Source organism: Mus pahari, chromosome 5, assembly GCF_900095145.1.
Source record: "Mus pahari chromosome 5, PAHARI_EIJ_v1.1, whole genome shotgun sequence".
NCBI lineage: Eukaryota > Metazoa > Chordata > Mammalia > Rodentia > Muridae > Mus > Mus pahari.
The window spans coordinates 43,885,606-43,907,379 of record NC_034594.1 but is presented as its reverse complement, the minus strand read 5'-3'; the positions used below and the strand labels follow the sequence as shown (position 1 = coordinate 43,907,379).

Sequence of the window (21,774 nt, the reverse complement as noted above, 5' to 3'; positions counted from 1 at the left end):
TGTGGTTTCTAGGCAAAGCAGACAGATGTGGAAGGCTGGCAGACTCGCCAGTGCTGACAGCCAGGGCTTGTTTTGCAGGTGTCCAAGCAGGCCAAGGAGTTTCTGGAGTATGTGTATGAAGAACCTCTGATCGACATCCAGCAGGAGAACCCCATGCTGTACCTCCATGCTGAGCCACTGGCCACCGTTGTACGGCTGCGACAGCGGTTGAAGTCACTCCGGGCCTATTTGTTCAGCTGCCGGGCAGCAGTGGCAGAGGATCTGCGCCGCAGGTAAGTCATTGAATGCCAGCTCAGGAAGCTGGTCAGATGCCCCCTGAGCCCCTTTCCAAGGCAGCCCTTCTCCAGTGTTTATGTCTTCCTCCACCACCAGACCACCTCTGCCCCTGGCTCATTTCAAATTTCCCCAGTCAGTTGAACTAAGCAAAAGTGAGCGTCACTGCTCAGCCTTCCCTACCAGTGTGTTACCCTAACCCCGTGGGGTTTTCATAGGCCATGTGGGCAAGGGTTAGTACTTCTCTAGGTTTTACTTGTTGCTTTTATACATAAGCATGAGCAGGCCTGAAATATTTCACAACTGAAAAGTACTTTAATGGGAAAAATGCAAATGACTATTCAAATCTTTTCTTTTTCTGTACCAAAACATGTACTAGCTTGATAACTGCTGCAGGAGGAAAGCATGGCACTAAACACAACCCAGGCTTTGCCCTGCACCTTGCACTTGGCACAGGCTGCTCTCTGTCTGTAACCGAGTCAGGTCATAGTTCACAGAGTACACAAGGCCAAACTCAGATCCTTAAAATGCAGTTCAAATGTGCTCGCTCTTACAAAATTCCTTCTTTTACAGTTGTATATTATGAGCATTTAAATTCTCACCTTTGGCATATACGAACCAGTTTATACTTGAAGTAATTGTTGATGGCTTGCATAAGTCCCTGAAATACCTTTTGATTTTTTTTCATTTTAATAGAAATGACCATCAGCATATATTAATCATAGTAAGTGTTTCTGGAAGCCCACCTGGATAAGAGCCTTCGGAAAGAATCAAAACGATAGAGTTTACAACTTCAAATTCAATTAGATCCAAAGAAACTGAATGACCCCAGGCATCTGAAGAAGACATTTTAGAAAGCACCAACTGTAGGTAGTGAAAGGTATATGCTATGCAGATGAGCTCTTATGAAATAATAATGAAAAAGCAGATCATGGAGCAGAGCGCTTCCCACTCAGTCACCTAGGTGTTTTTTCTTAAAAGCAGTAGAAACTTCCTTTCACAGAAGCTAGGCAGATCTCAATTTAGAAGTCAGAACTTTCCTGGGGGCCTAAAAGGGTGACAGTCAAAAGCACTTATTTGTGTTCCAGAGGGTTTGACTCCAAGCACCCAACATGGCAGCTGACAACTGTCTGTAACCCCACTTCCAGGCCATCCTATGCCCTCTTCTGATGGGCAGTTCATGCACATGGTGTGCATGCATGCCAAACATCCATACTCATGAATTAAAAAATAAATACATCTCAAAAATTTCTCAGGACTGTCCTTGAAGGACAGTTGAATTCTATGGTTCCAATTCATTTAGCAACTGAATTAGATAGAAGCAACATTTCTTTTAGCCCTCAAAATAGTCTCATTTGCTACTTCAGTACTTCTGGATTTGTTCAGAGCTTGTGTTCCTTGTGCCTGTATTTGTGGATGATATGAAAAGCTACACATGGGAATCCTATTGGATACCTTTCCATTATAATATTTAGCTTTGGCTAAAGTATCCCAAATACGGCATGCACTTGGAAGTTAAATAGAAGGGCCCTCCTCTTACGGATGCCTGACAGGCTCTGCTCCAGCAGGCTCGTGGTTTGCCACCATGTACTATGCCTTATAGCCAGACCAGCAAGAAAGAAGTGGAAGTTTAGGGCAAAGGCCTTAAGAGGCTAGTCCCACAGCCATGGGAAGGAAGACAGCCGTCCTCTTCCCTTTCTTCATTTCTATCTTCCGGGCTTGCTCCCGGCCATCACATAAAGCCATGCATAGAGTTCTGAGGGCTGGAAGGACAGTCTGGGAGGAGGAGAAGCACAGATGGGTATAAATGCCAGTTGAGACTACCAAACAGTGACTGAAACCACTCACCTACTAAGAGTGAGGAAGATGTTTTCCAGTTAGTTTCTCCTTGCTTCCCTATTTGTCCCTTATCCACCTATCCAGACCTACAAAGAGTTTGAATGGATAAATAAAAGAAATAACTGGTCAAATGAGTCAAAATATTCAGTCAGGCATATCTCTTGGGAGGGCCAGGCTACCCTAAGGCATACAGTACCGTTTTTACTTAAGTCTTTCACCTTTCTGCTTGCATCTATCTTGAAGCCTTTTCTTGATAAACTCCAATTTTGCTACATTTAAACATGTGTACTGCAGTTTCTGAGATAACTGTTAAATCTTTCCTCTCCCAGAACTGTTTTAGAAGCTTTATAAAACTAGTCTAGCTAATATCATTCTTCCCTCTTCCATCAAGCCTGTACATTAGATGCGTTATTAAAGTTCATATAAGGGGTTCAAAGTTTGCCCAATGTAGCCGAGTGTATTGTTCTACTTTCTCTCATATCCTGTACTTCAAACAAAGACTATTGCTTAACTCAGGATAGTCACAGTAGTGGGAATGAAACACGTTTGCATAACTGAAGCATTCACAACAGTGCTGGTCCATAGGCGCTCAGTATAGTATTATTGTTATTAATAGTACTTTCATATCAGATTGTTCTTACATCTGACTTCAAAGACCTTTGATAAACTGTTCTACTTAAAAGCCAGTCCTGATGTTCTCTCTGTCAGAATGAATGCAGTTCTGCTGCTGTCTGAGGAGAGAAGCACACGGGGAAGTGCTGTAGGAAGCTAACCTGGTGTCCAGGCACGCCGGACTCATCTGAGTGCAAGCAACGAGATGCTGTGTCCTAGTGGACCTAACAAGAAGTTCATTCTGCTTTGTTTAGTTTTCATTTTCTTAGATTCTCTACACGTAGGTATGCGAAGACAATGTTGGGGTTAGCGCATGCCTGAATCCCAGGACTTAAGTAGCTGGAAGTAAGAAGATCAGAAGGCCAGTCTGGGCTACCAGAGATTCTGTCACAATAAAGTGCAATAAAAATAAGTAAAATAGTATTGGTGACTGGGTGATGAGGCACACACTTATAATCCTACATTTATGAGGCTAAGGGAATAAGTAATCTGTAGCACAGAGTCAAAGCCATTCTGTGCTACGTAAAGTAAGTGAGGTCAGCCAGGGCTATATTGCAAGACCATGTCTAAACAAACAAACAAACAAACAAACAGAAAAAGCAGGGTGGCCAAATGGGTGAAGGCACTTGTTTCTAAATCTGATAACCTGATTTGATCCCCAGAATCCACATGGTAAAGCAGAGAACCAGAAACTACAAACTTGTCCTTACACTTCCACAGGCTCCCACGGCACAGACGTGTGTGCACAGACACACATACACATGAAGTGAATTAAAAAACAAAGGGAAAAAGATAAGTACACTAGGGATAAATAGTATGCTCACAACTTTCTTTTTATAAGGGAGAGTATGTGGACAGGGTGGGTCCTTTTATATTATTTCAAATCTTTGTGACCTTGCTGAAATATGACTGTTTAATGCAATAATCTCTCAGACTTCCTGAGGTAACAATACTTCCTACATTAATCTGTATATAATTCCAACTCTGTTGTCTTTTGTGTGTATAAGCACAGCTTTAGTCATGATTATATTACCTACGTCACATGCTAAAATTCCCATTTCCAGAGCCACTTTACACCTGTCCTTACATTATTATAGAAATGAGATTTTTATAACAAAATGAACCAACACTATCTTTTATGATGCCAAGCTTACTCACAAGTGTGCATTTTAGGTTCCCTTTTTGAGCTGAGGGCAGAGCATCTCAGGGCAGGGAAAGGGCACTGAACCAGTTAGAGGAGATGAGCACCCTTAGACAGAGGGAGGTGCCAATGGGCAACAGGGAAACAGCAACAAAAATAGCAGAGGGTGCGGTTCCTAACTAGTTACAAAAGGCATTTTCTTCCCGCCTGGCTTTACCTCAGAATGAGAGTGGTCATTAATCACCAGCAAGTAGGCCCAACATGCCGAAGACCTGTCAGCACCATATAAACAGAGTAAAGCAAACTGTTAATATTGCTGTCGCGAGAAAACTGGAAACAGACTGATTAATCGTATTGGCGCTTGACCGCCAGGGAGCCAGCGTGGGTCTCTGCCTTATTAGGGAAGTCACAGTTTGCTTTTAGGCCCTTGTTATTGTGACTGTACGGTTTTCATCCTCACTGGTCTTGTTATTGTTGTTTAATGGATTTCTTGTTCTTGAATCTCTGCTGCAAATCTTGACTGGCAGCACTGATTAGTTTAGAAAGAGCCAGTATCCTCATGAAGCCTGAAATGTTTACAGTGCTGACAGTTCTCTGTTTCTGATGGCTCCCAGATGGTGACCCTGCCGAATTAGCTAAGGCCTTGTTACCTTTTTTGTTAGAAGAGTTATTTATCGTGTCCACACATGAAGGTGTGTAAAGAATTCTGGGAAATCTCGGCAGTGTCAGGAAGTGTGGGATCAGTAGCCATTAAGGGACATGCTTTTGAGGGACATAAGGAAGAATTGCCTACGTGCTCAGCTAAACTCGGGTCTAGGAGGATGGGTGTGAATCAGAAGTATCAAGTGAGGTGCCTCAAGGATAAACTTGGCTTTACAGGGATGGCTCTGCTAAGTTCTGAAATGTCATTTTAAAAGAAGGAGTTGCCCATATAATGCACACATGTGCACACATACACAGAGAGATGCACACCGTTGGGCATGGTATTGTGCTTCTGTAGTCCAGAAACTCCTAGGGAAGATGACAGGCGTCAGAGCCAAGAGAATCCTTGGAAGCTCACAGGCCAGCCAGCCTGGCGTATGGCAGAAGAGAATAACAGACAGGAGGCCTCCTCATCCCCCTTCCCCAAAGAAAAAGGGGGAAGAACTTTTTACCCTAGGTCGATACTTCAGGTTTCCTGTGGCTTTTACACATGCTCCATGGTACACATGTCATCCTTGCTGTCTGTACTTGGAACGTCATCTGGAAGCTTTGCTTTAAGATTCACTAAGAGCTGGTCAGAGGCTTCCTTTACTTTTTGTCTGTCGCCTCTTGGGTCTGGCCTCTCATCACCTGTTTCACTAGTTTGCTAACTGGGACTCCTGTCTGCGCTGGATCCCCTGACTAGTCCAGGTTACAGCCATTCAGTCATAGAACAGACTGACTAGACTGTATATAGTTCAGCTACCTGCAGCATATCATAGCATGCCTGGTTGGCCATCTGATACCTGTGACCTGGCCATGACCTACATGTATAGCTTCATCTTTCACACCCCAGTCAAAATCAAATGTTCATTTCCTTGACATACCATCCACTGCCCCCACCTACAGGCCACTCTAACTTTAGGCGAACTCAAATGCTTCCTCTTCTTGTCTTTGTTCAGTGATATCTTCCAACAGTGATCATCTGGACCACTCAGTTGATGCTTAGGTGCCTGGGTAACTTACATCTCTTCAGGCTCATTTCTTATCTTGCTGACTCCTGGAAGGCTCTTGACAAGATTCTTCTGCTCTGTCTTAGATCCTAAGATAGAAGCTTGCATCAGTTGGTTGTACAACAAGAGCTTATGAATCATTAAAGTTATGTCATCTCATGTTTTTCAGAATTACTTACAATTATTGGGACTTTTATCCATAAGAGGTACTTTCCCAGAAATCTATAATTTTCTTTCTAGCAGTCTTTGAGGCACATAGGACAAAGGAGGAAAGGACAGAGCCGGAGAGGCTCTCTGACTTGCCAACAGTGAAAGGTTGGTGTGCAGCAGAGTCCAACTGGAGCCATGTTTTCTCATCGTAGATCACTGCTTCTTGCCTAATGAATGATGGTGATATCCGGAGGTCTCCATACTCTCTTAACGTGTTTCAGACAAGGCCTACCTATGCGGCTGGCTCTCACTGTGTAGAATAGACTGACCTTGAACTGGTAGTCATCCACCTGTCACTGACTCCCAGATGTTTACAGTCACTCTGGGCTCATGCTCCTGAGAGGACTCTATTTCATTCTTCCTGAAGACTTGATTGAGGTCCTATAAAAGAGTATGAAGAAAGATGAAGAGGTAGATGGGAGGTAAGATGGCTGGCTGGCAACAGGCAGTTGTTCCTGGGGGAGGGGCCAGGCAGGACAACTGGCTTAGTGCCAGCAGATGCTCTTTCTATAGGTCACAGTTTGCCAGGCCTTTCTATTTCTCAGACCTAGATAATAAAGTAGAAGTATAGCAGTATCTGCAGGGTTGCTTCAAGTAGGCCTCTAGCCAAAACAGATACTAAAAACAAATTATTATTTCTCACTACCATTTCATATAAGAATATAGTAATACCAAAAAAACACAAAGCTTCCTAGTGTATCTGTCGCCCTCACCCCACCCCATTTTACCTTAGACCACCGAAAACATCACCAGCTGTTGGACAAGCTTTTCTTAAATCCTATGTTTCTCTTGTGAACACTCAAATCTTTGGGTTCTGGGAAATTTGCATGGCTGCTTGAGTATTTCCCATAATCCAGTGTGAGCTGGGTCTTGATATGCCTAGTAAATCTGAATGCCCATTGTGAAGTAAACCTGAGCTGTTTGCTTTCCCGTGCTGCTTGGGGGCAATCTACACTCTCAGGCCTATGTTCCTGGTGACTCTGAACTGCGTGCGCTGGGTCATGTGTCAGGAAAGGAAGTTGGGCCTGTTGTTTAAGTTCCCTCTTTGACTGGTTGTTCTGCTGCAGCACACTGACTGGACTTTCGTCTTCCTTGTAATTCTCCTTTTCCTGTTTCACATTTTATTTGAATGGTGAGTATATCCAGCATGAGTTCCCAATGAAATGTTAGCTTTGCTAAGCAATGGACTCATTCTGTCATGAAGATTGCCATTTTTATTAACATTATCCCATCAGACTCCTATTTTGTCCCTTTATTGTTTTACCCAGAGCTACTCTGCTTTTCTAGTGAGGTCACTGAAGTGTGAAGCTAAGTGCAGCTGTTAAAGTGGTCTTTTCACTTATAATATCTCAAGTTTACCTGTGTCCAACCAAACCAAGCTCATAAAATCTCTGTCCCACCTCCTACTGCAGACTACCCGCTTCCTATATCACTTAAGAGCACCTCTGTTCCAAGCCATACACCTTCCTCTTGGCAGACTGACAGCTTCAACTTCAAACCATGTCTCCTCTTTTCACTGTCAGTGCTACCACCAAGGTCCAAGGCTCCTTCGTGCTCTCCTGGACTATTGCAGTCACTGATCCCCTGCGGCAGTCTGTTCTCAGGATTCTGGCTGCAGCTAATGTGCAGATTAGATGATGTCACTTCTGGCCCAACTGATGTAATAACTTTACCTTTCACTCCGAGTCAAAGCCAAAGCTGTGCACAGTCTTATCCCCATTAGTCTCAGTCTCACCTCCCACCACTTCCTGCCTGTGTTCCAGTCACACTGGCCTTTCTGCTGGTCCTTGAGCATACTAAGAGGGCTTCTGCCTGAGTTTCTATGCCACCTGCTTGTTCTTCTAGGTCTTTATGCAGTCATCTCTTTATAGAACCGTGCCTGACTGTATTTTAAATTACAACCAGTGTGTAACTTAATATCCCTGCCTCCTCCTCCACGCCTCCCTCCTGTCTTCTTTCATTGCCTGTTCACAGATGGCATGGTATGGTGTTTTGTCTGTCTCCCTGTCTTAAAGTACAAAGTTGTCCTTTGTTCCATGTATACTTCTGCTCTTTCCCTCTTACACTGGATCATGGCTTTTTTTCTGTATTGCTCACTGCTGTATCCTCAGGGCCTGGAACACTGCCTGATACAGAGTGGAGACTAATAAATACTTGTTGAGTAAGTTCATTAAGCAGACAAACTATTGTTACTAAGATTCTGGCAACTTCATTTGGTCAAACTGGGTTTTGCTTAATACAATATATATGATTGTAGAAAAATAAAATAAAACAGCACCTACTATTCTACTTCTGAGCTTGTTTTCTAGATTTTTTTCTCTGTAAATGCTTCTTTCTCATTGAAATGGTTGCAGGTGTGTTGTTTGTCATGTAATCAAGTCACTTCGTTACTTAGTTGTACACCTTGTGGAGATAGCTCAGAGTAATCTGTACTCAGATTGGTCCTGAAGTCATGACAGTCTTCCTGTTTTGGCCACTCAGACCTGGGAGACGAGGTCTGAGGTACTGTGCCTAAGTGAATATCTTTAATGTCAGTAAATGTTTTAAAAAGTCATGAATTACTGAGCAAAACTGCAGTTTTGTTGTGTTTGTAGATATAAAATAATAATATTATTAAGCAATACAGTCAACAAGAGTCGTAGCAAATGACGAGATGGTAAAACATCTTCATCCAGAAGCTGGGAAGATGGCTTAGTGAGCAGAAAGCTTGCTATATGCCATAGGAGGCTGTATGTGGAGCCCCAGCACCCATGGAAGAGCTGACATGACAGTATGTGTATGTGTCTGTAACTCCAGAGGGCGAACGCAGAAGAATCCCTGAGGCTCACTGGCCCACAGTCCAGCAATGGAGAACTACAGGTTCAGTGAGAGACCTTTGGTGCCCAATCATACAAACATGAATGGACAGAGACGCGCGTGCGCGCGCGCGCACACGCATACACACACACACACACATACACACATANACACACACACACACACACACACAGATAGAGATTACTTGATCTCTCTGGTCTCTGATCTCAAGAGTATTTTGCCTCGAAAATATGAGATCTAAGTGTGTAAAATATGGTTAATATTGAATTTTAGAAGAATAAATCTCTTTAGCAGTAGTATTATCGTGAAGTATATGTGTGTGTGTGTGTGTGTGTGTGTGTGTGTGTGCGCACGCGCACATGTGCATGTGCACATTCTCATGCTGCAGTGCCTGTGTGGAGATGTGTTTTCTCCTACTACCTTGTGGGATTTGGGAAACAGGGGTGAAGCTGCAGTTATCTACTGGGCACAGCACCTCTACCAGCTGAGCCCTCTCACAGGTCCAGTATTCTCCCTAAAATAGAATCAATAAAGACCAGTCATTTACTAATATTTAAAGTGTATTAATAGCACTTCTTTATGCTCAGTAAATGAATATGACTTTTATTTTTATTTTCTGGAATATTTATTAGCCAGGCTTTTATGGCTAGTTTCAACTTAGTTAACTTAAACTGTCACTAACTAAAGTTAGGCTACAGTCTTAACACACCAGCTGCACAAATTTACCAGGGCTCAGAAAGTATAACATATAAATGCTATTTTGATAATGTTTGAAAGCAACTATCCTTAGATTGAATCATAAATGATTTTTCTTTTGGACCAACTCTAGAAATGTCATTTGTAAATTATCTACCTGCCTGCTCTCCTGTCATGCCTCCCTTCCTTCACTTTCTCCAGAGGTCTCATTCAGCCAGAAATATATTAGATAGATATCTTATATATAAATACATACCAATATCATAAATCTAAGATGGAGCTAGAGGCTGCCCACAAGACCTAGTAAACAGATAAGTAAGCTTTGAGGAAGGAGTGCTGAGAAGGTGTATATTAATTGTACTAAACTGTATACACACATAGCTCTTGACTGAAAAATTCTTTAAAATGTTAGGAAGTAATCTTGTCTCTTTCTAAAATAAAATATATCATTACCTAAAATAATTTTTTTTTGGAACATCGTATTAAAAGTCTGGCATTCTTGTTCTTATTTAAACTACTTTAGGAATTTGAGCTGGGATTTATAAAAGGGATGTGATCTGTCACTGTTACTCTAGGCCCCAGAATAATCACAGCCCAAATTACTTCCCAGGCATTGCTACTCCAGTCTTCAGATTGTCGCTAAGTAGCTTACACACACCTTCTGAATGACCTGGTAAAGGAAACCCTTATTTCTTGTGACTATCTTCTCAGATATAATACCTTGTGCAAGCTTGCCACTTTTTCAACCAATGAGATTAGCAAAATGAGGCATCTAGAGAAATGATTGAAGCTCATTCTTCAGTGTGGGTTCTCATCGAAATATCTGCCTTTGATTTCAAATTGTTTTTCCATTAGCTCGGAGCATAGCTGGACGCATGAGCCCTCTCCACACCCAGCCTAATGTAACTATTTCGTGAGCGTCTGCAGCTCATATCACTAACACCAAATTGCTCTTCCTGGGACGCCTCACAGTGCTTTTTACAGATTTCGATGTGGGTGCAAAGTCACAATGGCTCTTGCAACTCAGTACAAATTACCTACCCTGGATCACATATTCCTGAAAAACACTGTAGTAATATGTGAATAAATGGTTTTCTTTGTAAATTATCCTTTATTCACCTCTACTTATTTTCTTTGAGACCCTTATTATTCAGAATCAAATTCTGGAGGTCCTCATTTGGCATTATCTTTTTTATTATGTGTATGAATATGTATGTTGTAATTTTTTTCTTTAAAGTCTGTTTAAATTGAAATGATTGCATTCCAACACCCTTCACTTTAATTGTGTGTGTGTGTGCCTGTATACATGTATGCATGTATGTGTGTATGTGTGCACATGCATATACAGGCCAGAAGCCAGCCTAGGGTCTTGTTCCTTGTGTTTTGAGACACAGTCTCTCACTGGCCTGAGGCCCACAGTTTGGCTAGGCTAGCTGACAGTGGCTCTAGGGATCTTCCTGTCTACCACCCACCAGCACTTGAAGTACTTGCAACTGCATCTGACATTTAAAAAAGATTTTTTTTTTTATGTTTTTGATAGTGCTATACATGTATATGCTGAATTTAAGTAATTTTTACCCCATTACCTTCTCTCATTGAAAGCTCCCTTCTTCTCCAAAAGCCCCCCTTCCACTTTCATGAAGACCCCTGAGTTTAATTAGGGTTGCTTGAAGGAGAATGAGTGGGAAGTTATTTACTAGAACATGGGCAACTTGTAGGTGGTTACGCTGCTAAAGAAAGTCTCACCCCTTCCCCAAGCTGCTATTGACCGTTAGGAGTCGTGGGCTAGAGAGATGGCTTAGAGCTAAGAGAGCTACTGCCTCCTTGGGCTCCGATTCTTAACACCCACATCAAGTGCTCCACAGCTGCCTCTAACTGTAGCTCCAGCTCCGGGGGTCCAACTTCTCTCACCTCTGTGGGCCCCTGCATTCATGTACACACACCTACACATAATTAAAATTAATTTTAAGAAATCTATAAAAAAAAATTTTAAAAAAAGAAGAACACTCAAAATCTACTTTTAAAAGACTCCCCCAGGGAGGGATGAGCTACTCTCCCTACTATGATGAAATGTTGGCAGAGCCAATGCCTGTGTTGTGTATGCACAGAATGCAGTATGTGAGTGTGGCCACCACACACTTGCCCATCCTCCAGTTCTTCCGTTCTGCTTGTCCCCTCCTCCTAGTTGTGTCCTAAGCCTTGGAGAGGGTGATGCAGGCATCCCACTGAAGACTGGGGACTTCACTGTCCTTTATTCTCCGCACTTAGTACCAGTGTCTGTGTCAGCTACTTCTATTGCAGTAAGAAGTTCCTCTGACAAAGGCTGTGCTAATCTATGAATATTTAGAAGGCAGTTTGATCACATGATGTTTAGCAAACAATAGTAGTGAGTTTCCCCTAGGGTCTATGATTATTCCAGCTTGGTACTATGGTTGCAGTACCAAGCATATATTGTATTCTGTACATAAAGTACATCCTGTGGATCAGGCTTTGACTCCAATCAGAAAGCAGTTAGTTACCCTATAACATTTAGCACCTGGCATTTTTATGTATGTTGTGGGGATTGAACTCAAGTCCTCATGCTTATGCAGCAAGAACCTTACAAACTAAGCCCTCTTACCAGCCCCAGTATTTAGGTTTTTAAATCCCAATTGTGTATTTCTGAGAACTCAGTTTCCTAGAAATGTTATATATATTGACGATTCTATCAAAGGCTTGTGAAGAGACTACTTCTTTCAGAGCCCAACTCAGTCTCTTACTGTCATGAGTACCAGGGTTTGGTGGGAGTTGAAGTCCTCAGGAATTAGTCAAGTTAAATGGGTCTTGATTTGTTTGACTTAACGCCATAGAACAAAAGGAAATGAGTTACCCCTTAGTATTTTGCTTTGTTTGTTTGTTTGTTTGTTAAGACTCTACTGTCTTTGATTTCATAGAAAATTATCTCTGAATGTTTAACCCCAAGTGTCAGCTAATATAAGAGCTCTGAATCTTATTTAACCCTTTTCCTTTTCCATTTTCATCTTTTCTCTTAAGTTAGCTTCCCGGTTCCAAAGATGATGAATGGAAGCATTGTTACTAGATCTAGGTGTGCTAGTTGATGGCTGTGGACTTGTAGCAGGCTTCTTCAGTATTCTCTGGTACAGAGAACCTGTCAGTGCTGTGGTTTCTTTTGATGGATGAGGCAAGTGTAGAGCTGACTCATCACTTTTGTCCTTTGACTTGAGTGTCAGGCCCAGCTAAGATGAGTTTGCATTGCCATGAGCATGTGGTTGGCCTGCTACAGAAATGCTGCTGGGCCTGGTGATTAATAGTGTTATAGTGTAGGGAGGTCACTTCATGCATAGGAAGCTCCAAACATAGCAGCCTCACCTGAAAACCAAAGAGATCTTCCGCAGCAAGGATCCTGTTTCCCCACGGACTGCTAAGTCAGAGAGCCTTTGCTTAGTGTGCAGCTTTGAGTTCCTAATATGGGGACATATGGAAGTTGCATAGGAGAAATTAATAGGTAATACCTGTTACGTAACATTTTAGTAAAAAATGAATGCATTTTAAATGAGAGAGAGACAGAGACAGAGAGAGAGATAGAGGGAGAGACAGAGAGACAGAGAGAATATGAAAGAGTTTCCAGTTGATTTCTCATCCCCTTTCCTGGGTCAGCCCCTGTTATTTACCCCTATGTTTGTGTTCATGCATCTGTAGTAGCGTTTTTTATTTTAGCATCTATGTGCTCAAGTCTCCCCCATTCTTTAGAAAAGGAACCTTTTCTCTGTCCCATCCTGTATCCTTCTTTAGCAGCGGCCCACTTTCCTTTCTTTTAAAGCTAAGTTCTGAAAAGAGTCGTGTACCACCCTCAGACCCTCTGCAGTCTGGCTGTCTTCCTCCTGCCCAAACCATTATCTGAGGTCAGCGATGAATTCCTGTCTCTACCAGCTCCTGTGCTATGGATCCTTTCTTGCCCCTTGAAAAGCTCCCTTCCTGGGCCTCCCTGATGCAGTTCTTTTGCTGTCAAAGTGTTCCTTCCCAGGCTTCTCCCTGGAAAAATCCTTTCTGGCACTGTTTCTCAAGGGTCAGGTCTTTTCTGTTTCCCGAGTGTGTTGTCCTGGCCTTCCACCTGAAACCCGCAGGCCGGAGACGGGAATTTCCTGAGCTGACTCAGGAGACTCCATCTGGCCATACCATACAGTTCCCATCTTCTTCAACAGCCCAGACACTCTCCCAGTGAGAGGGCTCCTCTTCCTTCCTCTTTCAGCAGACACGGCTTCCAGTTATGTTCCCTACTTAGTGGGGAAACGGAGGCTTCTTTGTGGCTTGAAGATTGAGGTGACAGGCTTCTGGTGGAAGGCTCTCTGCAAGCTTGCCTCCTCCTTGGAGCTCTTTATCTCTCATCTAGTCCTTCCTGCCTTACCCCCCTTCTCCCCCTCAGCTCTCACCATGGCCTGGTCTTACTTAGGGTACTTCTGTGGCACCCCATTTCTCTTTAAGTAGATTCAGCGTGACAGTCAAGACACACACATGTACTGGCTGACTACATACTAACTTACATACTAAATCTAAACTCACACTCCGTGGTGTACCCTTGTCCAGGAGAGGCTTACTAGGCACTGGGCATGCTCGAACCTTTGAGTGCCTGCTACTGCTGCTCTTTCCACCTGGAATACCATCCACCCTTCCACCTCCACTTCCTTCCAGTAACTCCCCACTCCCCATTCATGGAGGCCTTTCCTGGCCAGGTAACCTGCCAGCTCCTCTCACCCTGTATGTATATCTATATGTTTAAAAACTGTGCTTTTCCAAATCTTCAGTGGCAGGCACACTGACTGCTGCAGACTGTGAGCCCAGCATCTGCTTAAGTCAATGAAGTATGTGCTTATTTTGGATTTTGATTTTAGGTTCTTAACCATAGTGACAGGTTGTCGGAGTATTTGTTAAATTCATGGTAAATAAGGTGATCAGGATTTTCTGACCAATGAATGCAAATAATTGCCCATGCTGTATTGAATGTATTAAGTAAAATTAATGCTGGCAAAAGTATCTTTAGGGGACACCAAATTGTGCTTCTCAGATATAAATAGCTCTACCAGCATATTCCCAGAAGTGACTGCCTCCCCTGAGGTACCTTCCCTTGGACAGATCTGCCTCGGGCATCTTCCTGCTGATTGAGCAGGCCCTGCCTGTCTAGGTCCTGTATAGCCCATGTCCTGTTTGGACTTGAAGGAGAAAAGACCCTAGGCATCCCTGCGTTTTCTCAAGAGCCTGTATCTGATGGGCAGCTTATATGACCCAAACCACAGTAGAGCAGCTCTTGGGGTCATGTAGATGGAAATGGCCTTGGCTGCCAACCTGATCTTGGTGTTTGTATCTCACCCTGGCTTTCCTCTGTGGTTAGTCTGCCTGAAGGAAATGCTTAGAGAATGTGTTTCTCATTCAGTTTGCTTCCATGGAGAGTGAGCAAGGGGCAGCGAGCCATATCTACCCTGTTGCCCTGCTATGGAAATCCATATGCCTCCTTAGTAGGCATATGAGCACAAGAGCACAGCCCTATCTCTAAATGTCTGTAGGAAAATCCTCCTCTCTTTCATTTACATTAAAAAGTGTCTCTACAGGAGATGCCTTTTACTAGGTCCCACTGGCACCTCTGGGGAGATTTATTTTCCCTTTTGGCATCAGTGTTTTTATGTCACAACTTCCTTCCTCTTGAGGAGAAGGGCTGATTGACATTATCTCTCTTAAAAGTCTGTATTTTAATGGCTACCACTAAATCTTTTGGAAACACATCTTCTCCAGACCCAGTAGGCTCAGTTCCTTTATCTTTTCTGCATATATTGAATTTTCCAATTTTTATGTCTATCGTAACTGACTTCATGTAAATTATGGTGTTCAACACTGGAGCCTGATACAGGGAGACAGCAGATGACAAACTTCTGGAGGAACGTAAGAGTCTCCTTTAAAGGGAGAGGGAAAATAAATTCATGCAAAATAACATTTACACAGTTTGCAACGTTAAATAAAGGCAGAATTTACCTTCAGCTCTACAGATAATACTGAAGGAATAGTAGAGATGACAGAAGCCAGAATTGCTTCTGTGAGAAGAATAATGAGCAGGGCTTGGAAGGAAGGAGAACCCAGGAAGGAGAAACTGGAAAGTCTCTTCCTTACTCATCAGTTGTGGTCTTTTAGCAGCAAACTCAGCACCTGCTCCAAGGCCTGCCTCATTGCAGGTAAAACACAAAATTTTGCTTGCTTGGAGATAACTAAGGACTCTACCTGTCTGAAGTTCAAGGGCATGCCAGGATAATTCAGTTTATACCTACTTCCTTTATCCTATCTATTTCTAATCATAGAAACGTTAGGATTTTAGATCAAAGAGAGTTTTAAATATCAAAACATAACAGATCTGCTCCCTAGTGTTTGCCCTTGCTATAGATCATTCCAGAACCTTCGTTCAGTCCTTCCACACTGAAGGATGGGTTTTTATACCAGTGGAAGAGGTCGGGTAGAATGGCGAGATGACTGTCTAGCCCACATACTTGGGTCAGTGTGTCTGTTTCTCAGCACTGCTGCCTCTTAACTTATACTTAAGAAACTTCATTATTTACCTTTCAAGATGATCCCTTCATTCTGCTCACTCCCAGCAGCCCCTGTCTTACCTATTAGAATATGGTATTTCCTGGTGCTACCCTTGGAATCCCACTAAAGGACCATGTCCTAGATTTTCTTTTTCTATGTGTTTGAGTCTCAAGAGAGCTGGAAATACTTAACAAGAAGACCATACTCCATAAATACAGTAAGATCCTGGAACAAAGAAGCAACGTTATTGAAATAATTGGTGGAGTTGAAATAAAGCCTGTAAATTGCATAGTCCTTAATTGCTTTGCTTTGACCACTGTCCTATGGCTTTGTGAGTTGTAAGCACTGGGGGAAGCTGGATCAATGCTACAAGGATATGAACATTTTACAAAGAAAGAGGAAACATAGATACCTACTTATGCATGAATGTTCTTTTCAAAACATGAGAAAAATTGCAGATGATCAAAGTGTACATGTAGGTAGTTCCAGACAGTGGAACATAAAGAGTTAACCTTTATCTATGCTCATCTTGCTTCCCCTCAGTTTCTGATCTGTCTGTTCTTTTCTTTTCTTTCTTTTTCTTTTCTTTCTTTTTCTTTTCTTTTTTTTCTTTTTTTTTTTTTTTTTTTTTTTTTTTTTTTTTTTTTTTGAGACAGGGTTTCTCTGTATAGCCCTGGCTGTCCTGAACTCACTTTGTAGACCAGGCTGACCTCGAACTCAGAAATCTGCCTGCCTCTGCCTCCCTGATCTGTCTGTTCTATCAGTCTGTGCTAATGTTGAGTGTCTGTCTCTTCTGCGTTCCTCACACCCTGTCTGTCTCTGGATAGTTAGCACATATAGGCATAGCTTGGTCATCCTTTCTCCTTGATAGCTTGATCCCATGTTGGTCAGGGTATCACCATCTACTTGCCCACGCTGGATACCCAGAGTCATCTTTGACCTCTTCCTCATCTTTTACTCCTTTTAAATGTTGTCAGTCCTTAGAGAAAGTCCCTTATAAGTATGTACAAAGGTCAGTGATTATTTGGCTGCCCCCCAAAAATACACCAAAGAGCACAAATACCATAGCTAAATTAAATGTTCAGTTCAAATCCACCTCTGCTTCCTGTCTCCAACTTCAAGAAACTGGAAAAAGCATAGTCCTTTTCGCTCAGAAAGTCTTGACCTTGAATCCCAGTTTCATGATCCCAGGCACATTAGTCTTTACCTCTGAGAAAATGGAGTCCATATGTAATGCTCAGAACAGCTGGAAGGTAGGATGACATTATATGTATGGTAAATGAAAAGTTTTTACTGTTTATTATTTCTACTTAACACTGGGTGCTTAAAATCATCTCTATCCTGTGTGTTAATGATGTGAAGATTGGCTGTTTCCCTTGGTTCCTTAAACTATGGTCCACTTTCCACAGCAGGGGCCCTTCTCTGCAAAATCTACTGCAGCATGCAAAGCTGACACTTTTCCTATATCTTGTGTGCTGTCCAGGAATTGCATTCTGCTTCCTGCCACAGGTCAACACTCGCCCATTAGAGATGAAGGAGCCTAGCCTCAGAACCCAAGTTCTGTTTCCTAGAATGCAATGCCCTTGTCACTTGGTCTATGGATGGAATTGTGTTTTGAAACAGAACTCTTCTATTCCTACAGCTCCAACCTAGAATGGCTGTTTGGTCCTCTACTAGTCAAGGCTTTGTCCAGTGATCCATTACTCTTTTATTCAGTAGTGTGGTACTGTACCTGGTATGTAATATGCATTTAATCAGCATTAGATACATAAAGAACTGAACATATTCCTCTCTAGAGTTTGGTAACTAATCTGCCCTTAATTAACGGACTGAGTAATGAATTCCCCAGCAAGTTACATATTAGCCCAGGGTTTCTAACCCTTGGTTGTACTAGTAATAGGAAGGTTTTTGCCTTCACTGTTTCCTGCTCTCTACCTATGTGTATGTTCTTTCATTTCCTAAACTGCCTCAGTGATTCTGATGCATAGCCAGAATTGGGATCTGCCATTCTAAAAGGATGTGTACCACACATCACTCTTAACATCTTTTCTTTCCAGCGTGTAGTCTAATTATCAGTTTGTTTCTATCCTTTAGCTGTACTTAGCTCCATGCTTCCTAAACTCAGATACTGAGACTTCCTCGAGCTTGGTGTCTGAAGGATAGTCACAAATGTTAGTTCCATTATTGGGGTTTTCATTTAAAATACAAGTTAGAGAAAGCACAGCCATTAAAAGCTGAGACTTACAACCAACCACCAGATTAGTGCATAGTGCCATGTGAGACAGAGAAAATGCTAGTAACTGTGAGTGTGGGTTTGGTTTGAATAGATAGTGTTCCCTTTTTGTTGTTTATTTATTTTGAGTCAGTGCCATTATCCAGGTTGACATCCAACTCAAGAGTCTCCTTTCCTAACCTCCCAAGTACTAGGATTACAGGCATATACTACCCTTTAGTGTGTGTGCACGCATGCATGGGTGTACCTGTGCATGTGTATGTGTACCTGTGCATGTGCATGTGTTGTTTGTAACTGTCTCTACCTTGCTTTCTTTCTTGGGAGCTGCTTGCCCACAATTGTTTGTTTGTTTGTTTGTTCCTATTTACTCTCGGTCATTTGTCTAGGTCCTAGAAATTAACAACAGCTAGTGAAATTTGTTGAAGTGTCTCAATTTAAAGTTTTATGTTGTTACCATCTGTGCCCAAAATCTAAAAGTTAATTTCAACGTGCCCTTAAGAGAATAAATATATCATGAATGTGACACTCAGTGGGATTCCCATAGGGGATTCTAGAGAAACACATAGGTTGCCGTTCTAATATTCCTTAACTCTGAAATTAGTTATACAGTTGCAGTAGTTACTTTTTCATTGCTGTAACAATAAGGCAACTTATAAAAGAAAAGTATTTAATTGCGCCTATGGTTTCTTATGATTAGAGTCCATGATGACAGAGCAAAGTCATGGCAGCAGGAATAGCTTACAAGCTTACATCTTGATCCGTGAGCAGAAGGTAGGAGAGAAGGCATACTGGGAATAACATGATTCTTTTAAAATCTCAAAGTTCATCTCTCATGAAAACAGGTCCTTCAACAAGGCCACACCCCCTAGCTCTTGCCAAACAATTCTACCAAATGGAGGCCAATATTCAAACATGAGCCTATTGGGGAAAATTGGGGACATTTTTATTCAAACCAGCATGTTGCTGTTACACCTACACCGACGTGAGCACCAGCAAGTTCAGTTGTCCTTGTTACACAGTATAGCAGCTGGACAAGCATAGAAGCTGTTTCAGATCTGTGTAAGATGACACAGTTAGAGACAGAACTAGGATGAGAAGCCAGAAACAGGACAAGCATAGTGGTACACTCCTGTGCTCCCGGCATCTGTCGAAGCTGAAGTAGGAGGATTTTGAGTTCAAGGCCACAGTGGGCTACATATCAAAAACTTATCTCCAAAACCAAAACAAACCAAAACAAAAATCAAATGTGGCCTAAAATACTATACTATATCATTTCAGATAACATTAGAAATGAAAATCATATTTACTTACAGTGTTTACCTTCCCCCCCAAAAAAAACATGCCAGAGGAAAGGGAAGTTTTCTCTGAGGGTTGAGTTCTCAGGGGCTTGGGAACATAAGCAGAGGTAAGGGGGGTTCAGGAAACATGTGTCTTATGGCACCTCTGGTCACTGCGTGTCTGCCTTTGTTTCCAGAATTTTCCCCAGAGAATACCTCCTTCAACAGATCCACCTGTACTCTCTTGCTGACCTGCAGCAGGTACGTGCTCAGAGAGCTTTTCGTTTTCGTTTTCTGTCAGAAGTCACTTTGTGGATTGTGGTTTGGGCACTGAATTAATCTGTCATTGCAGTAATTTCTTCACAGTTAACTAATTTCTATTCAGAATGGGGGAGATTCGATATAAAAAGGTACTATGAGACCATGACAAATACTGGCAAGAATGTGGAGTCCCTGGAGCACTCATACTTTGGTACCGGGGAAGTTAAGTGGAATAGCCACTTTGGAAAGAGTTTAGCAGCTCCATGTAGCCCAGAGAGTCTGCTCCCAACTATATACCCAAGAGCTTATGAACGCTTGTCTGTAAATGGGTAGGGGTATGCCCTGCGATTCCAGCCACAGAGGAGACTGAGGCATCGTCGTGGGCTTCATAGCTAGCATAGCAAGACCAGTCCCCAAAGCAAAGGAAGCCAAACCTTTGTGAGAATCCCAAGTGCAGCATGAGTCACAGTAGAAAAAAATTGGGAACAGCCAGATGTTTATAAACTGATAGATGGTTGAATAAGATGTTGTTTGGCATTATTATATAACACCTAATGAGAAAAAGAAGTGAAATAGTGATACACGCTAAAACATGGATGAGCCTTTGAAATATCATGCTAAGTTGAGAATCCAGATAGGCAAAAATATCTGTCATTACAACTATTTAAATGGCATGTCCACAGTGAGCAAATTAACAGCGACAGAAAATTGATGAGTGGCTCCAGGCTCTGGAAAGAATGGCGGTAAGCAGAGACTGCCAATGGATGTGGGATCTCTTCCAGGTCTGAACTAGACAGTGATGATCCCTTGGGAATATACTGAAGATAAACTGGCTGTTTTCTTTAAAATAATGAATTTTATGTGATGTGAGTATTTCAACTAAAAATTATGTGAAGGAAAAAAAAGACATGGGAAAGGCATTAAGTGAATGCACAAAGCCTTCAGACACCGAAATCTAACAGTTGGATACAGTTTAATAAAACATAGCAGAGCACAGAAGATAGGCAAAATCAGCCTTTAGGATTGTGTTAGTACATGTACTTTTAATGATTGACAGGTTAGCAGCCAGGAAGAAACCAAGGTCTTGTGTGCTCAGCGTTGAGATCTGAGTCTGCTTAGCTTTGGTTAATCATTTAAACCAGTCTTACTCACTGCCTAGGAAGCTGTGAGACACTGAATGGAAGCACTGACTTTACTTTCTAAATAAATACTCATTCTTTAAAGAATCAAAGCATAATTGTGACAACTTTAGAAATCTCGAACTGCTGAGAGTCTGTCTTTGTTTCTTCATTGGTTATTTTGCCCAGAAGTGAGATCAGCTTAAAAACTCACCCCTGTCCTGTGCTCACTTCTCAGAATGTAAATTACTTTTCAAGATTTCTGGTATATATCTTTTTTTTTAATTTAAAAATTTAAGACTTTGGTGTTCCTTGTCATTTAGAGGTAAGACAGTTGTTTCAAATGGAAGAAATAGTGTAGTATTTAGTTGGACATGCCCAAAAGAGGGCTGGCTTTAATCTATACTCCTTGTCAAATATAGACGTACTTGCTCCTTCAACCTTCCTGCATAGACAAGCTCCTTCAACCTGCCTGCATAGACAAGCCCTCATGGAAGGTGCTGGCCGTGGTACAGAGGGATGTGTGCCCAATTACAGTCACCTGCTGACATTCTAGGGGAGAATTGATTGGATTTTCTGATATACTTTTTATTTATCTATCTTCTTAGCAGTCTGTCTGATCCATAGTAGTTGGGGCCCCAGACACTACCATTGAGACATGTTTAAAGGCACCAAACATTCTTATAAAGGTGGTTTAAAATAGAGTAGCTCCTCTATAAGAAGGCCCTTCAAAAATGAATTTTATGTCAGATGAAGAGAGAATGAGAGTAATTCCATAGTCATTTTAGGGTGTCAGAGTAGCACATCCATTTAGAATAATAGAACCTGCTTTTTAAAGCTTCCCTGCTGTCTCCCCCACATGCCCCTTTCTTTTTCCTTCTTGTAATAATCAAACCATAAATGCCAAGCAGCTTACTAAAGTCAGTGACAGTGTGTTCTTGGTGGGCCAGACCATTAGTCCCCCAAACTGCATAAGTAGCTTAACCAGTTTTCAGCTGGGCAGTGGGATAGAAGCCATCACCAGCTTATCAAACTC

General features: G+C 42.1%; 1 protein-coding gene across 3 annotated transcripts in view; it reads left to right on the top strand.

The window, feature by feature from the left end:
- Plekhm3 (pleckstrin homology domain containing M3) overlaps positions 1-21,774 on the top strand; it is a 158,426-nt gene that overhangs the window by 71,731 nt on the left and 64,921 nt on the right. For 2 of the 3 annotated variants that reach the window (XM_021198327.2, XM_029538765.1), the window contains exons 5-6: positions 79-272; positions 19,557-19,620. In XM_021198327.2, coding sequence (XP_021053986.1) covers positions 79-272; positions 19,557-19,620 — 258 coding nt within the window. Of the gene's footprint in view, positions 1-78; positions 273-19,556; positions 19,621-21,774 lie in introns of those variants that run through there. The other variant, XM_029538766.1, reaches the window with a different exon arrangement.